General features: G+C 40.9%; 1 protein-coding gene across 1 annotated transcript in view; it reads left to right on the top strand.

Annotated features, from left to right (window-relative positions):
* Positions 1-17375, top strand: part of LOC109622044 (uncharacterized) — a 53975-nt gene extending 36600 nt beyond the window's left edge. Inside the window, exons 3-4 of the mRNA XM_062857462.1 lie at positions 16564-16752; positions 16810-17375. Of these exons, the coding sequence (XP_062713446.1) occupies positions 16564-16752; positions 16810-17375 (755 nt within the window). The remainder of the gene's footprint in view (positions 1-16563; positions 16753-16809) is intronic.
* The last annotated feature ends 2271 nt before the right edge of the window (positions 17376-19646 follow it).

Here is a 19646-nt window from a genome sequence, read left to right as displayed (position 1 = left end):
AACTTGTTCAATCTATATTAGCGTCCAAAACAACTGTGCAAAATTTGGATCACTTTGCGGTCTTCGGCAAAGTTTTTCGGCATATCCTAGGCTATACTTCTACGTCATTAGTTAGATTGTTTCAGACGAAAAATTTCAATTTATGAAAATATGCAAAAAAGCATGTTTTCCCGTACTAAATTCCATAGAAATTTCAATCGCAATGCGAAATACGGGGAAGCAACCAATCGCTCCCAAATTTTGCGCAGTTGTTTTGGACGCTAAAAGGAATCAAAAAAGCTTTGTTCCGAAAATTCACCTTTGTTGACCCAGTCTAATCCCCATTACCGTCTACCCCCGTTGGTTTGAGGGTTTGACCTCATCTAATCTGAACACTTTTTAATTTTATCCCCTCTAATCTGCACATCGTTCAAACTAAACGTCGTTCAAACGTCATTCTGCTCATGGAACGGGATGAAACGGAACGCAAAATCAAAACAAAACAGCGAAAAGGGTTACCACCAGTGTGTTTTTCGATGCCCACAGGTTTACTAGAAGTTCAAATTAAAAAAATGAACCCCGTTGGTTTGCATGCGGTGTCGTTCAAACCAACGGGGGTAGACGGTATAATAAAAAATGACTCACTGGTCGAAAAATACCAAGTTTTACGCAAATCCAGTCATACCCCGTAGATCATTACAATGCAATGAACAATTGTATTCAAAGGATTTTTGTCTGCTGATATCATATCTGACATCAGAATTATTGTAACTCGCAATTTTTTTTTAATGAGATCTTATAAAAATAGTATTTTTATAAAAAGAAATTAAGGTGAATATATAACGAAGCCACCCCGACTAGAAAGTTCTAACAAAAACATAACATAATTATAACTCACTGTGATATAATCATGTTCAACATCCTTGGTGATTTTGAAATACTATAACTCAATTATAACACATTATGTTATAAATGTGTTTTGACAACTCATTGTAATATAATTTAGTTTTGATTCTTCAACATTTGGACAATAACGTTACCAAATTGTATCACATTTTGATAGAAACTAGAAATCCTGCAGCTAATATTCATATCACATTCTGTTATAATTATGATCTGATTATAACAAAATAGGTTATTATTTTGATAAGACCAGTGTGGTTTTAGTTACAATTTTTGTTATTTTAACATCGTCCTATCCTGCATCTAGTTTATAACACAATAAGTTATTGAAAAATATTATAACATCATAACACAATATGATATAATCTTGATATAATTTTCTAGTCGGGACACCTCAAATTTTCAAGAGCCTAATCTGAGGAACCAAAAGACGGATTGCGCTGAAAAGTTGAACGATTGGTGACCCGCTGGTGGTAACCAACCGATCAACTTTTCAGCGCAAACCAACCCTCGGTTCTACAGATTTGTGCTTTTGAAAATTCGAAGTGTGGCGTCATTATATATTTACCTTAACTATTTCTCTTTACTATTTAAAATTTAAAATTTTGAATCAGCGGGAGAAAAATCATAAATTGAAAAAAAAAAAACGAGCAAAATTTTAAATATTAGTGATAAATCAGTTTATTTTAAAAATAATATGTATGTTGTAATTAAAATCCCCATTTTTTTTTCAAAAGCTGCACATGCTACAGAAATTTTTAAATTCGATATGAAATCTGCGGATCAAATTTTAGCAAAATAAATATTAATTTTGATGGGCAAGTGCAAGTCTGAGGAAAATTTGAAAAATGTGGAAAAAAAAACAAATTCTTCTGAAAAATGGAACGTATGACAGATTTTTTTTTAAAGATATTGAAATATTAAAAACAATCATTCATTTTATTGGACAGGTGAAGTTTTTCCATGAAGATAAGAAATTTTGTGAATTAATACTCATTTTGCAAGAAAATATCGAGTCAAGTACAAGACACTGAAGACGACCTTACAGTTGAGGTCGAAATACGTATCTGTCAAAGGATGCAAATTCTTAGAGGAATTCAAAGGAACAGTACTTAACGCGATTTTCTTTTTAAGAAAATATCGTTTCGGACATGCGGGTTCTCCTGAATGTTCGGTTTGTGCTGGTTTGGAGGAACCGGTGGAACACGTTTTGTTCGTGTGCCCGCGTTTTGATACATCGCGTGGCTGCATGCTTGCCATATGCGGGGTGGACACAGCTCCGGGCAATCTTGTCCAGAGGATGTGTAGGGATACGTTTGGCTATCACCCACATCGTCTTGGAGCTACAAAAGAGGTGGAGCGTGGATTCGGAGATATTTCGTTCTGTTCGGGCCCGTCACTTCTACCAGTTATCAGAACTACTATGAGATTACTCAAATCCTTAGTGTAGTACATGTCGCATTACTACATTGTCACTAAAGGGAAATAAAGTATCGATTTTGATACGTTTTTTCTGTTTTTCTAGAAGCTTCAGAAGCTATCAATTTTGATAATAAGGCCGCAATATTTAGGAATCCCCGAATAATTTCCTGAAGAAACCTTGAAGGAACTGCAAGAAAACCAGAAGAAACTACTGGACTAATCCCAGGAACTGATGTATGAAACCCCGAAGAAACTTCGGCAGGTATCTTTTGTGTTTATAGAATATCTCTTACAGAAATTCCTGCAGAAAATTCTGAATAAATCCCTGATTGGAATTTTAGAGGAATTTCAGGAAGAGTCTACGAAGGAATTCCAGAACAAATTCCCGAAGGAATTATAGGAGGAGTTCCCAAAAGAAGCCCACAAGGAATGCCATGGGAATTCCAGTAGGAATCCCCGAATGAATTCCAACGGGAATTTCCAAAAGAATTCGAGAATACATTCCAGGAATAATCACCGAAAGATATCCAAGGGCAAGAGAAATCCCTGAAGGAATTTCAGAAGGAATCCTTGAATTTCTGGATGAATCTCCGAAATTGCGAGACGAATTCCCGAAAAAGTTCCAGAAGGGTACACCGTAGGCATTTCCGAAAGAATTCCAGGAGAAGTTCCAAAGGATCGATTGATTCAGCTATATTATAGAGACTTTCAGATCCGAAGGAATTCCAAGAGAAATCCCAAAAGGATTTTTAGAAGAAACTCATGCAGGATTTCCAGGAAGAAACCCCGAAAGATTTCCAAGAGTAAACACTGAAAGAATTTCAAGAATTTCAATCCCCGGCGGAATCCTCGGAGGAATTTCAAGAGGAATCATCGAAGGAATTCTAGGAGGAATTCTCAAAGGAATTGTAGGAGGAATCCCTAAAGGAATTCGAAACGGAATTTCAGGAATGGTTCCAGGAAGGAATCTCCGATGAAATTTCACTAGAAATTTCCGAAGAATTTCCTGGTTCCTGAGGGATTTTCATGAGAAATCTTTGAAAGAATTCCAGGAGAAATTCCTGAAGGAACTTCAGGAGGAAACCCCGAAGAAATTCTGGAGACATCCCGAAACAAGTGCAGGAGGAATCCCCGAAGAATTCTAGGAACTCTCTGCTTCCAGGCGAATTTCCAGAAGGGATTCCAGGAGAAATCCCCTAAGGAAATCCAGGACAAATCCCCGAAGAAATTCTAGGAGAAATTCCAAAATAATTTGTTACCAGCAGAACCCGTAACAAGCCAATGTGAAGGATAGCACAGTTAACCACCAATGAAGAAAATTTTTTGCAAGGGGATTTCATTTGAAATTTTAATAAGCGGCTAAATCCCTCGTACCTTCTAACGTCCCAAAACGGCTGACATCTCTACGTTCACCCCGTTGGAGCAATCAGGCAACCCAATATCCGCTCCATATGTCGAACGAAAACGGAGAGAGCGAAATGTTCGGGGGAGAGTTGTCAGTACGAGGGAGACAACGAAACAGATGTTCGGCAGTTGATGCCAGAAAACGCTTGAAGTTAGACGGTCGCCGCCGTAATCATTCTTCAGCCAATTCTGAGTGTTTCTGTAGCGTCAGTAGAAAAACGCCTCGAAACCCAAAGAAGCCGTCTGTAATCGATTCCGCGAGTGCCAGTGATAAGAAAAACCGACCCGGCCAGCGGAACCTTAAAGATCGGAAGTGATAGCCCGACCCAGTGAAGGTGAACCAGCACACGTGGGAAAGTGCCGTAACTATAACTTTTCCCCACTACCACAGCCCATTGCTCGATCTGGGACTGCAAGTCCACTGGATCCGTCAACCATAGGCCACACCACGGGAAATTGCCGACCCAGAGTAATAAGAAGGGCTGTTTAAGCTTGTCGATTGTTACGAGTTCCAGGAGAAATCCCCGAAGAAATTCTAGGAGAAGACCCAAAGGAATTCCAGGAGGATTTCCCGAAAGAATTTCAGCATGGAGGATTTTTTTAATGAATTTTTAAAGGATTTCCAGGGTGAATCCCTGAAGGATTTTCAAAAAGAATCGCTAAAGGATTTCCAGGAGGAATCCTTGAGTGATTTTCAGGGGGAATTTCCGTATGATATCCAGTAAGAATCACCGAAGGATTTCCAGGAGGAAGCCTTGAAATAATTCGTAGAGGAATTGCAGAAGGAAAACCTAAATGATTCCCTGAAAGAAAATCTGGATGAATTCTTATAAGAAATTCTGGATATATGTCTGATTATAGTCCTATAGAAATTATTGTAGGAGCTCCTAGATCTATAAGAACCCTTGAAGAAACTCCCGTAGGGATTTCTGAAAGAACTTCTTGGTAAATCTCTAATGTAATCCTAGAGGCATCCCTGATTCTCTGAAAGAACTGCCGGAGGAACGTTAGAATGAACGCTGAATAAACTTCTGTGTGGGGAATCTCTGAACTCTCCTGGAGGAATCCTTGATTCCTCCTGTAAGAATATGTGAAGGATATCCTGGAGGAACTTTTGAAGAGGTCTCTGTAGGAACTTCTGGAGGAATCCCTGAAAGAATTCCAGGAGGAATCTCTGGAAAAGTATTTGCACGCATCCCTGGAACTTTTGGAGAAATGCTGTAACAATTTCCGTAGGAACTGAAGAAAGAATTTTCGGAGGAACTCCTAGACTTATCTCTAAATGCCCTCCTGTAGTAAATCCTGGAGGAAATTTTGGAGGAATTCTGATGGATCTCCTGGAGGCATTTCCGAACCCTCGTGAAAGAACTTCTGGAGCAATAACTGAGGGAAGTCCGATTGGAATAGCTGAGAGAACACCTGGGGGCATACCTTATAATCCTCACGGAACTACCCAGGAGATCCTGAAGGCACTCCTGGAGAGAACGTTGAAGAAACTTCTGTATCAATCCCTGAAAAAAACTACTATACTCCAGAAATTCTCGAACAATCTCCTGGATCAATCTCTGGAGAAACTTCTGTAGGAATACCTGAAGGAACACTTAGAGGAACCTCTTAAAGAACTCCTGAAAGAATCTCTGAAAAATCTCCGTGAGGCATGCCGAAAGAATTCCAAGTGGAATCGCCATAAGAATCTCAGGAAGGAGCCTTGCTTCCCGAGAAGAGGAAAAACACTCAATGAAAGCATGTTTTGATATGGAGATCAAAAAGTGATATTGGTTTGTTTGACATAAGAGTAGAAGTACTGAAAACAATAGCTAAAATTTACTCCTTGGCCAACATCAGCATATCATATTGAGCTCTTTTGAGAGCTAACCAATAGCCGGACAACATCCCTGCAAAGTTGGTGATCGCGACAGATCCGGTTGGCACAAGAAGGCGTAAAGCGCAGAGAGTACGAAGAGCGGATCAGGTGGAGCGTGACTAGGCGAGCATCGGGTGTGACCGAGGATGGAGAACGGCAGCCACAAACCGTGTATTGTGGAGAAATATTGTTTGTTGATCCAGTCTAATCTTGAATTTAATACTATGTTTGATACTTAATAAATGAAATGAAAGAAGTCCATGCTGAAACTTTTGAAGAAATCTCTGATTCAAATTTTCGAGGAATTCCAGAAAGCATCCACGAAAGAATTCAAGGAGGAGTTCCCGAAAAAAGTCCAGGAGAATTTCCGTAGGAATTCCAGCAGGATTCCCAAATGACTTCCAGCGGGAATTTTCAAAGGAATTCGAGGAGAAATTCCAGGAGTAATCACCGATAGATATCAAGAGACAATCCTCGAATGAATTTCAGGATGAATCTCCGAGGGAATTGCAAGAGGAATCCTCCGGAAAATTCCAGGAGGATTCTCCGAAGGCATTCCAGGAGAAATTTCAGAATATATTCCAGGAAATGCTCCGAAGGAATTCCAGGAGAAATCCCCGAAGGATTTCTAGAAGGTGATGGTGCGTTGTGGTTGCGTGATGCGGAAAAACATATATTTACAACTGCTGTTGTTACTATTCATTCAATCCATATACTACCGGGGGTCTGCCACTACTCCACTCCAACAGAAGGAACTCATGCAGGATTTCCAGGAAGTATCCCCAAGGGAATTTCAGGAGGAATCCCCGGAGGAAGTCTAGGAGGCGTTATTGAAGGAATTCTAGGAATAATCCCTAAAGGAATTTCAGGAAGATTATTCGAAGGAATCCCTGAAAAAATTCCAGGAAAATACTCCGATGGAATTCCAGGTGGAAAGACTTCCAGAGAGATTCCCCAAAGAAATGCCTGGATTCTGCGAAGGATTTTCAGAAGCAATTTGTGAAGGGGTTTTAGAAGAAATTTCCGGAGAAATCTGGAATTTCAGGAGGAATACCCGAATGAATTCCAGAAAGCATGCGAGGAGAAATCTCCGATGCAATTCCATGTGAAATTCCCGAAGGAATTCCAAAAGGAATCTACGAAGGAACTCCAGCAGGAATCTCCGAAGGATTTCCAGACCAATACTCGAAAGATTTTCGAGGGAAATCTTCGAAAGAATTCCAAGAAATTCCGGAAGAAGTCCGGAAGGAATTCCACCAGCAATCCCCGAATGAAATCTATGATAAGTCCCAAAAGAGGAATCCCTGAATGATTCTCTAAGAAATTCTAGGATGAATTCCCAAAGGATTTGAAGGACGAATCCTTGAAGGAATTCTCAAGTCTCAAATGTGAATGAACACCCTGGAATTCCATTAGCATCTCATTAAGGGCTTTAGATGGGCAAAATACTTCTTGTTTGAATCTGTAATGAGTGTGGCAATTCTTCTATAACTTTATTTTAAACAGAAGCTGTGTATATGTTCCATAAAATATTTTTAAATTATAAAATAGTGACATACCTGTACATTAGTTTGTATTTAATTATTACCTCCGACTACGGTGCGCTATTTCTAGCCAATTAACTGAACTACTTGACACATATGTGCAAGATTGGAGGTCCAACCCAGCACACCGATCCTAAACAATCCGCATAGGAATTCCCTAGCCTCCTAACCCCTGGGGATGCCGCCGTCGCATAAATTGTGTGTCACTACGATATTACTGCTAATGGTGGAGTCATGCGCAAAAATGCACTTCGAATCGATGAGCAGAAACAGCAACAGCAGCAGCAATAACAACAACACTACCTAATGCTTAGTTGGATGTCTGCTGCACCTAGTTTTTACTTGCGTTGCAATTGCATCTCCAAACCACAGGAAGAAAGTGCACACATTGTGCATGTGCAGCAGACTTCGTTAGGAGAAGCAAACGGTTCGCGATGCCAAGACACGAGAATGATTCAATAACATTACTACAGTGTTGGTTCGAAGATCACGAATTCCGTCAAACCATGTCTCAAATTACACGGAAGATTATAAACTGAGGAGTTCGCAATTTGTACCAAATTCGTCGATATCATGTCACTGTTTCTTAACTAGGCGTTTGAATATATCCAGCATTCAAGCGATTCACGATTAAGATTTTGAGACAATTTCCAACATAAAATATTTACTGTTTTTTTTTTTCAAATTAGTGAGATTAGAATGAACCGCACTCGCCATGAAAAACTACAGATACTAAGATGCTGCAACTGGGTGGTGAGTATGACACGAGGTGAGCTTCACAATGCCACGGACAATGATGGAAATGGCCGTGATAATGAATTTTCTTGGCAAGAGCCAAGCAAGTCTCGTGTGCGTTGAAAGCCTGATGCAATCCGATACCGCCGCAGCAGCCGCCTTTGGAGTCGTCGTCGTTGTCGTCGCTAGCTCTGTGGATCGAGAGAGGTGATGATGAGGTTGTTGAATGCTCTTAAAATGGATGGAATGATGATAGGGTTTTTTTTTGCTTCGGGTCTATGGTGACCGTAATATGCATTTGGACCGAATGCTCTCGTAGCCACTTAACGGTAGCTTTATGCAGCCGCAAAACACATTGCCCGGAAAGAAGACTAATGGGAAATGGTGCACCTTGAAATGGAACGATCGATTTTTCTTATGAGAGGTAGTAAATTAATTTTTCCTGATAGACATTCCAATAATTGAATTGTGTTTTTGAAAAGCCCCATCCAAACTCCAAACAATATGTTACCAAACCAACCAAAACACATTTGTATCGTTCTTTTCAACGCCCTATTTGCTACCGTTTTGCTGGCTCATCCAAAAGCTCTGATTGAATACGAGAATGGACCGTATCAGATTTGGACCCCATAGGTTTATAATTTTCCCATCTTGCGTCAGCACAGCACCCACGGTCAAAGCCAAATGGGATGGTGAGGAAAGGCTATTCGACATTCTTATTTTGATCGACTATTCGTTTGTTTGATGTTGAAACCGACGACAGCTACGTTGAAGAGGACTTGGGCCTGATGACGCCTCGTGCCATCCATCAGTCAAGTCAACTCGTACACGATGATGACTGTGAATTTTCTCGCGTATACCAGATGGCAAGTATTATTTATTTATATGGGTTAAAATATATTTATACGCTTAGGGTGTTGTGAAATTTGACCTTCAATTTGAATTTAAAATGGGGTTTTTATATTGTTAAGTGCTACGCATTAGTATATTGTGCAGCCAATCTTTCTTTTGTAACTTCTGCAACAACGTGCAACACTTTAACTGAGATCGTTCTGAGAAGTTCCTAGTCCATGCTTTTATGGATCAGTAGATAAAATTGTATGCCTTGTTGATAGTCCAGACTGGTCTTACGTACTTGATGGGCTACAACTTGTAGCGGTGATTCTATGACCAATGCAACACTCGCCTCCACTGGTCTTGGTCCTGGGCCAATCGCTTCAACTCACAATTTTTAGAGTCCTGAAGGCCTCCTCAACTGCAAAAAGCCGTGTGCGCGGCCTACCACAAAACCGACGGCCTCTTCTTGTTTCTCTGCTGAATATAGTTTTAGCTTGTCGTTCCTCCGGTATACGAACTACGTGTTCAGCCTATGGCAGCCTGTCGTGTTTCATTCGCTTCGTCTTATCTATTTCATTATAAACTAATAATTTGTAGTACATGCGACGCCAGATACCGTCCTCCAGTTTATCACCGAATATTGTTTGCACTCGCATTTTACGTTCGAAGACTCTCTAAAGGCTCTACGATCAGCTTCTCTCAACGTCCACGATTCATGGCCGTATAAAGCGAGCGGAAGAAACATAGTCTTGTACAACGCAAGTTTTGCCTTAGTTTTGAGTTTGAAAAAGACCAGATTCACAGCTGCAATACGTCTTCTCACCTTTATTTAATTGGTTACATCAACAGACATAGTTTTGCCCCAATAATGATTGATAGTAAAATACATCAGTGCTTCCCAAACTGTGCACCGCGGCGCCCTGGTGCGCCGTGAACATCTCTCAGGTGCGCCGCAGGCTCTTGAGCCAAAACACAAAGATTAAACTCTTATTATTAAAGGCAGAACAAATTTTTTATTGTTTATGTTTTATTTAGTAAAACTTATGTCACCTCACAGACTTTTTTGTATTCTATACCAATGTCCTGTCTTTTTGAGGAAGACTTTAAAAGAAAATCACTCAAAGGGATTTTCCCTCTTCTAAATTATCAATTTAAAAGCAAACATTTCAAAGTCCACGAATGTTTTCCGAATTTCTAATATTATTATGAAACATCTAGACTTTTACAAAGTTTTTAAATTTCCGGTATTTTAAAATGTTTTGTAAAGACTCAAATTGTTAAACTTTTTATGATTTTGCTTAGTTTTCGATGTTATTTGTTATTCAAAGTAAATATTTCAACAAACTTTTTTGAAGTTCTTTCCATAATATTATCATCTATAATTACTGTCAATCTCCAGGTCTTCGTGCTGTCTCAAACGTTCTGGGACGATATTTTACTTACATCAAATATCACTTATCGTAAAACAAAATCTGAGACAATTTATATGTCGATTTTGTCCATTAATCTGAATACATTATTATATATATTTCCCCTAAAATTTGGTTATCTACGTGCTTTATTTAACAAATTTAAAAGCTTTGCAATGCAGTCCTCCAGAAACCTAAACTTTGTGTTAAGTTCTGTGAATCTTCAAGCAATTTTTCTTTAAGAAGCATTTTAAAAATCTATTTTTTTTAATTATAAGAAAATATGACATTGAAAGATTTTTTTACGATTTATATTTGAAATTTTGAACTGAAAATGCTAATATTATTAAAATTCTATGTAAACAGTTGTTGGTGCGCCGCCAAATTTTTGAAAATTTTAAAAAGCGCCGCGGTAGCAAAAAGTTTGGGAACCTCTGATATACATGAATAGAAACATTGCAGTAAAACAAACATTTAACAACAAGAGATTCAACAAAGTCATATTTTCTAAAAATGAATTTATCAATTTACACGATACGATGGGCCGGTCGCCACGATTCATTAAGACGGTTAACAAACTTTGTGCAACGCACTCCATTGGGCCAGTTAAGGACAGACTTGTTAGAATCCCAATATGGCCGCCACAATGGCAGACTTTGGCACCTACTCACGATTTTGAGGGCACAAATCTCTTCGTAAACAAAACAAGCGCACCTGAGCTTCTTGTTTTAAGCTTATTACAAGTGAGCAAGAACAGAATAATAAAATGCAATGTTGTTTGAAGCTTGCTTCTTGAGAATTGTGCGTCTAAAGTTTTGATGCACTGTTGAAGCGGGATTTCAAGACGTTTGTCCTTAACAGCATTTGATGCAGTACCGTGTTTGACGTTGACGAAGACTTTGTAGGAGATGTAGTTCAAGCTTGATTTTTGTTTCCACGCTGGCACCAAACATTTGAACGAAACTATATTTCCAGGTCCGACAGTTTTTTCGACCATTCGTTTAAATTCTTCGTCGGTTGGGGACGAATAGTGACGTATTGAAGTGTCCTTGATATTGGATGGAATGATCAAGTCTTGTAGATGTAAACAGTGAGGAGTTTAATACGTGTTGACTATCGCCACTTTTTTCTGACTGAAATTAGGATGCGTTCAAGCTGTCGAATTTATGACTTAGCTCATCCAGCACTACTTTCGTTCTTTCCATTTCCGTTTTAAGCTCAGCGATGTCACTGGTGGTTGTACTATCTATCAATGATACTCGCCTTTTGAGAAGATTTGCGTTCTACCTTGGCTCTGCAACATTTGTTGCATATCCAAAGAATATTTGGATTCATACATGCGATTCCTTCTGCTACTGACAATCCTACGCACACTGCATGAAATAAGAGTGCATTCTCACAGTCGCTGCAGGTAACCACAGGATCATTGCACGAGATCGTGTCTTTACACTGATTGCAAATAGAGAGAACCATAATGCGCTATCGTAATCCCTATTTGGTTGAAACTCGGTTTCTTCTACTAGACGGCAGATGGCTTGGCGCTCAAATCTGAGAAGCATGAACAATGGCAATGTAGACAACAATAATACGTCACACGGTAGCTCTCAATCCGTACGGTAGAAAGCAATTTAAACTTCGATGAAAACGTTTGTAATTTGGTTTTATAGCTATTTATTTTATTATTCACGTCCGCGAATGAGGTTTAAACATCAACGGAAAGTTAAACCGTTAATTAACCCTGGAGCAGTCGTGTCTTCGGCCACCCTCAGCGACATCACGCACACGCTGTATAACCACAAGCGAACTTTTTTCATGGTGCGTGTACTCAGTACACGACGCGACCGCTACCGGGTTAATTGCTACTGATTTCAACTCAAATCACGGACTATGCCCACATCACAGAGAAGAAGCATCTAGCTATAGCAAGTAAACAACACACACACACACCTTGCGGGTAACTTCATTGTCGCGCGTCACTAGAGTACCAAGATAAACAAATTCGTCCACAACATGAAACTTTTCACCACCTAACATCACTACGTCACCATTTCTATGGCCAGACCGACGTTGATCACCAGCAATCATGGACTTAGTCTTTGTGGTGTTAACCGTAAATTCAATCTTCGCAGTCTTTCTTTCAAAAGATATGAACGCCTCTTCCACGGCCAGATGGACGATCCCAATGATGTCGATATCATTCGCGACCGTGTGACACTGTGTTAATGGTTCCGCTCCTTTCCACACCAGCTCTTCTTATTACTCCTTCTCCAGAGATATATTTAACAGTAAGTTCGAAAGAGCATCACCCTGCTACATTCTGTCTAAGGCTTTGGTTCAGATATCTGAAGAACATGAATTCAGGACATCACAAACACTTGCTTCAAGTGCAATATATACTAGCAATTGCGATAAGGCAAACAATGTAGTCGGATTCATATTAATGATCTAGAATAGAAGCAGATGAATGATGTAAACAAGCTTACTATTTGGTGAAAACATTCGCGAAATTATGCGATTTGCTTTCGACAACGAACACGTTTTCACCCTTCCTCGCTTAATCCTATCAACCTCCTAAACGAATAGCACACGAACAGACTCAACGCTGATCAGCATTGTTGGCTGTTCCTTTTCGCCGTTGCGTTCCAGCCAAGCCTTTCTTTTCATCACTTTCTATGCTTTTTGATAACTTATCGCGATGCATCGTTGGCTGGAAACTTTAGTGGTATGGTATCGGTAGAACATGCGAATGTTGCTTCTGTGTGCGTGACGAGCGTTCGTGCCGTAGCTTCTAAAACCAACCCATTCGGTGTGGTTCGGCTGTTCGTGCGAGCTTGTGACGGCACTATCAAATGTGTGCAAAATCGTTTGTGAGTTACATCATGTTCGTTTCGCCACCTCTTTGCCTCTGATCATCGATGATCAGTGCACAGTTCAATCGCACGCGATAAAAATACGGTTGATAAGTTGTATGAGCACTCGTGAGTTGATAATTTGCTTCATTGGATGTAATCAGGTTTGAACCGTGCGGTCAAGGCTGGGTCACGTGAAATACACGTTTACCCCATTGAGATCATTAGTTCCTTCGCAGCAACTGCTATCCTTACTAGCGTAATTCAAAAAATCGTTTTGGTCCACACCGCTTATTCAATTCGTACCCATATTCTATGCCTTCTGCAAAAAAATGAGTTAATTCGGTCGTAAATTGAGACTGCACAAGCCCTGTAAAGTTTGTATGGGAATTACTATGCGAAAACGATGTTTTTCATTCAATCGACCGTAGCATTTCCCCTAGTGCCCTAGAGAGTTTCTTGATCGACGGTACTCCAGCTGGAACTTTAGCGAAGACCACGTTCAAATTGAACGTCTCATTTATTTTTTTTTTTTGTATTTTAACTAATTTCTAATTCTACACTAAACGCCTCATTAATTAGTAATCGATTTTCATTCAACTGGAGAAGCTTTAGTAGTGGTCTTTCAGCTTCCCAGCAGGCCGCATTGCTACATATGGAGTCAAATATAGCACAAAGAAATGCTTCATTGCCAATAGCAGTGATTCTCATCGAATAGTTTAGCAATGAAATCCATTATGTATGTATGTAGGTAGCCACCATCCTAGCTTGAGTCTTGCTCTGCATGCAGTTCCACTTAACAGTAAAGATTAATTTCATTACCACTCTGAATTCAACATACCGCTGTATGAAGGGCCAAAAGGGGGTGTGGCGGACCCGCAAGTAGAGACACTTACGCGAAATCCGCGGGTTTAAGAGAATCTCCTTCCAACAGAATGATCCAACAGGGTGAATAATGAAATTTACATTACTTGTCAAGCTTTCTACGGGATGGTTTGTTATAAGAAGGGCGCGTCAAATCCATTGCAACTGTTGGGATAGAAGAACCCATCTACAAGGATGTTACAGTTACTTCTCACCTCACTTCGGTTGGCAACCACTCCGTCGTACAGTCACAACTTCAATGATGCCCTGATGCACCCTCCCAACCCCGCATAGTTATGTAGTCAATAGTTTAATTTATTATGATGAATTATTATATAATCAATATAATTAAATAATGAAATGTAATGATATGAAATAAGCTATATAATTTGATTGAGTATCATTCGCTGGCGAGTCCTTTCACGGCCTTGATGGTATGGCAGAGAATTATTGGGGTTATAAAATGTCAACGCCATAGCTGATATATAGTCAATAATAGAATATAATTTGATAAAGCATGAGAAAATAAAAAGTAAGATCATATACATAATGAAATTAGTCTAGTTTAGCAATGAAATCCATTATGGAAAAAAATCAGAAGCCAACTAATGAGGCGGTCTACGGCGAAGTTGTAGCTGATATTATAGCCTGGAAGTTCCAATTCTCTAGGGTACTTGGGGAAACTCTATGGTCGCCCAAGTAATCAAATGTTCAGATAAGAGGGTACTTTATGAGCTAAGCAGCTTGCTAGAGGTTGCTCTTTAGCCTTCTTAGCTGCTTCGTTTTTATGTACTTACGGAACTTGAATGTTCACGTCAGAAAGCTAGATAGCCTTCTAAGTAGCTTCAGATGGAACTTTCTCAAAATGAATATAAAAACAAAAAAGTACTTTTCAGGTTCACCAAAGCCTGTGGTTGTGTGCTTGAACTGCGTGAGTACATGCTTCGTGCCCATAGAGAACTACCGGTCTAATCAGTAATTAAGGTTTTGTAGATAGCCAACTTCGTGTGACGACGGACTTTGTTCGATCGTAGAGTTCTGCGTTCAAAGTAACAAGCGTTTAACAAGCACGAAATATCATCACCTTACCGTAACCCTCTGCGAAGGGACTTGAGAGTGTCCCTGATACTCGAGCTACGCACATCACTCGATCTATCGTCGCCTTGATCAATCGTTCGTATCAGTTTATCCGGGAATTCGTATTCGTGCACAATCTGCCATAGCTGTTCTCGATCGATTGTATGATACGCCGATTTAAAATCGATGGATATGTGATGTGTGGGCACGTTGTATTCGCGACATTGCTACAACACCTGGCGGATAGCGAACATCTGATCTGCTGTAGCGCGTTCACCCATGAATACAGCCTGATATATCCCCACGAATTCTCTTGCTATCGATGATAGACGGCGGAATAACATTTGAGAAAATATCTTGTAGGCAGCGCTCAGCAGTGTGATCGCGTGATAGTTCCCGCAATCCAACTTGTTGCCCTCTTGACCATCTCACGCTCGCTCGTGAGAAGATTCCCGTGATTGTCTCGGCACATTCCATTTGTGACACAAAGCTTCTGCGCGAGCAATTCAGCTTATCGTAGAACTTCCGTGTGTTATTAGCGCGGTACAGCACATCCATTGCTTCGCGATCTCGTTCTTCCTGCTGGCGCTTCTTCATCCGGAAGACAGAGTTCTGCCTGTTCCGCCCCTGTCTATAACGTGCCTCATTCGCCCTCGTACGGTGTTCTCGTCCATGCTACATTCTTCTCGTTTTCCAACTGTTCACATTCGCCGTCGTACCAGTCGTTTCTGTGATTTTGAGTCGCAAAGCCCAGTGCTGCAACCGAGGTACTACCTATGGTGGATCCGATGTCCCTCCAGCCATCTTCAAGTGTAGCTGCGCCAAGCTGCTCTTCGGTTGGTAGGACCGCTGCCAACTGCTACACGTAGTCTTGAGCCACTTCTACGTTCCGCAGCCGCTCGATGTTGAGCCGCGGCGTTCGACTTCGACGCGTCGTGATTACCGTCGGAAGTTTTGAGCGCTTGTATACAGCGACTAGGTAGTGATCCGAATCAATATTTGCTATGCGGTATTTGCGGACATTTATTATAGTTTATTGCATAGCCAACTGGACTGCGACAGAGTGCGGTATCTTAAATAAAAGTGCGATTTGGTGTCAGATCGTTCTGGTGTCTTCACCGCACTTATTCATCATGAGCTAATGAATAAGTGCGGTGAAGACACCGAAACGATCTGACACCAAATCGCACTTTTATTTGAGATTCCGCACTTCCTCGTCGCACTTATAACTGCGCAATGCGCAGTATATCCTAGATGAATTTACTTCCGATTAGAATGAGGTCGGTTTGGTTTTCTGTTTGATGGTCGGGCGGTAGCCCCTACCTCCAAGCCCACAAAACTCCAATTTTCCCATACAACGTTGACATACGCTACAGTAAATTTATTTCGAAAGGCATTTGTTCTCACTTGTGTGCCTAATCGCTTTAAACGTTCACTTCCTTATCAAGTAGTGATAATTTCAATCAGAGCTCAGTAAGTTACAATTTAGCGCAATAGCTTCCACTTCTCCTACCAATGTAATTACAGTTCCAGAGACCATCATCCAACAGTAGATTCAAATATGAGCTGGATAGCATTTGCACTGCTCGCATTATTTTCTGTTGCAGTGGACTGTGATGGTGTGGTGTTTTTTATTCGATTGATTCTCAAAAAGATTGAAAATATTTTTTTTTCAGTATATTTTACATATGGGCCAGGAGTCGAGCAATGGGGTCTGATCAGCAAATTCTGTGATGGAGATAGACAAAGCCCCGTCGATTTGGACACGCAGAAGGCGCAAACTGTAGCGGATGGAAAACCTCTAGAACTTCTGAATATTTGCCAGAATCCAACCAAAGTGCGAGTGTATAACAATGGTCACACAGGTAATGGCCTTTGCTTCAATTCAATGAAATATTTCATTTGGGATTCACAAAATTCAGTTGTTTTCAGCCTCACGTATCCAGCTTCAAAAGGTGTGATGCTGCGAGGAGGTCCCCTGGAGGGAACATTCAAATTCTCTAGCCTACATTTTCACTGGGATTCAGAACACACGATCGACCTGGAGCGTTTTCCCCTTGAAATGCACATGGTCTTCTACAACCAGGAGTACGGCTCAGTGCACAAGGCACAATTCCAGCCGAATGGTTTGGCCGTACTGGGACACTTTTTCGAGGTACGTTCTGGATCCGCAACGCGACGGTGGATTGATTCGCTGAAGTCGGTGAAAAAGGCAGGGACCAAGTACACCTTCGTACATCCAAATTATATGAATTTGGAGAAAATTATCGGCAGAAAAGTGAAACCGTACTTCTACTATCCGGGAAGTTTGACAACTCCACTTTGTTACGAGACGGTGTCGTGGATCGTGCAGAAGGAACCACTGACGATCAGCTCAGCTCAGATGAAGTTGTTCGATGCGTTGAAAGCAAAGCATGGCTACATGAGGGGTAACTACAGACCTTTGCAAGATTTGAATGGAAGAAGTGTTTTGTTTTATGAAAATTGACGGTGATAGTACATTACTGCAATTCTAGAGCAAGTAGTAGCATTGATACCGAAAAGACCTCTCGATGTTTTTGCCTTTCTCGTACACTAAGTGTACTGGAAAGGCTATATGTTCACTCCAAAAATGACTTTTTGATAGAAAGCCCCGAGGGTCGAGTCACATATACCAATCGACTCAGCTCGACGAATTGAGGTGATGTCTGTGTGTGTGTATGTGTGTAAGTGTGTGTATGTGTGTGTACACATCACTTTTTGGCAGTAAACCTCAACCGATTTTATTGACCGATGGTTCATTCGACGCGGAATCTGGTCCCATTGGTTCCTATTGAAAATTGTTCGGATCGGTCCAGCCGTTCCGGAGTTATGGCCATTTAGGTGTTCCGGACCGGTTCCCCAGGAAGGGGTCAGACATGCAAAATGCAACAAACCCATGCATGCGACCCATCAAACCATGGCATTTTCGTTTATCTGATGAGAGGTAAGCAGGAAAATAATCTCAGACCATATCTGAACCGGTAGTGTTCCAGAACCGGTTCTGGGGGTCCCGCCGGAAGTGGTCAAATATAAAATTGAACATAACCCATTCATGCGACACATCAAGCAGCGGCATTTCCGGTAACCTGATGAACAGTTAGCAGGAAAATAGTGTCAGACCATATCTGAACCGGTAGTGTTCCGGATCCGGTTCCGGCGGGAGTCCCGACGAAAGTGGTCAAATTGAAAGTGAACCAAACTCAAGCATGCGATACATCAAATCACGGCTTTTCCAATAACCTGATGGCCGGCTATTAAGGAAGTAGGCTCAGACCACATTGGGGACTGCCGGTTGTGTTCCGGAACCAGTTCCGGGTGTCTCGACGGAAATGGTCAAATATAAAAGTGAACCAAATCCATGCATACGACACATTAAATTGCGGCTTTTTTTATAACCTAATGAAAGGTTAGCAAGAAACTAGTCTCCGACCATATCTGAACCGGTAGTGTTCCGGAACCGGTTCCGCATGTCTCGTCGAAAGTGTGTGAACATAATAGTGAACAAAGCCCATGCATGCGAGACATCAAAAAGCGGCTCTTCCGATAACCTGACGAATGGTTAGCAAGAAAATAGTCTCAGACCATATCTGATCCGGTCTTGTTCCGGAACCGTTACCGGGTGTCCCACCGGAAATGGCCTTATATAAAAGAGAACCAATCCCATGTATGCGATACAACAAATAACGGCTTGATGACTGGTTATCAAGGAAGTAGGCTAAGATCACATTAGGGACTGCCGCTAGTGCCGGAACTAGTTCCGGGTGTCCCTCCGAAAGCGGCCACATATAAAATTGAACCAAACCTATGCATGCGACACAGCAAAGCGCGGCTTTTTTGATAAACTTATGAACGTTAGTAAGCAAATAGGTTCAGACCATACAGGGTGGTAGGCTCATGAATGCAAACTTTTTAAGGAGTGATAGAGGATCATAAATGGTGAAAAAAAAATTCTACACATATGGTCAAATCTCAACCGTTACGTAGTAATTGAACTTTACATGTTTTTGGCTTGCATGCCTCAAACTGACTATAACTTGAAAACCTATTCATTGGTTCCTTGTGCAATTTCGATTGCTTTGGTCAATCATCATGCTTAAATTGGCTATAACTTGAAAATGGTCAATCTTATCACAGCTTTCTAGCCCTCATCCGAAGGATTATTAAATTTTCTACCCAAAAAAAAGATCTTTGAATCTATTGGTTTAGTTAAAAAAAACTTAGTTTTCTAAAGCAAATAATTTTCTCCTAGGCAAATTTGTGGCCCCTATTCCGTTCTACAATTCGTTCTTTGACATCAAAGGTCTAACTCCTCTCGTGATCTTGTAATTCCGAATTCAACATCGTCATGAATTTGCAACTGGTCAAAATCTTCATATATGCAAGAGAACAAAATCATGATCAAAGCAATTTAATCAAATCATACTATTTCAAATTCACTCTTTGGCGAGCGTTCGTGTGAGACAGTCGCAACTTTTCGTTCGTCCGGTTTGTCTCCAGATATTCCCAGTTCGGTAGCTAATTTCCAAAGCGCTAGTTTTCCGAGTGATCAAGTGTTTAAGTGGTTATCCCTAGTGGGACGAGTGCGGTTGGCTAGGCCACTATTTTTGCCGCAAAAGTTCAGTTAGTTTGAGAAAATTTCACGTTTTTATTGTATCACGTGGCGGATTGACCGATTTTCGAGCACAGCAGTGCAGCGCCCCCCGCATACCACGCCGCTCGCGCGGCCGTGATCGGGTTC

Source organism: Aedes albopictus, chromosome 3 (genome assembly GCF_035046485.1).
Source record: "Aedes albopictus strain Foshan chromosome 3, AalbF5, whole genome shotgun sequence".
In the NCBI taxonomy this organism is placed as follows: domain Eukaryota; kingdom Metazoa; phylum Arthropoda; class Insecta; order Diptera; family Culicidae; genus Aedes; species Aedes albopictus.
Note: the sequence above shows the minus strand (reverse complement) of the source record. Positions and strands in the feature narration are given on the sequence as shown.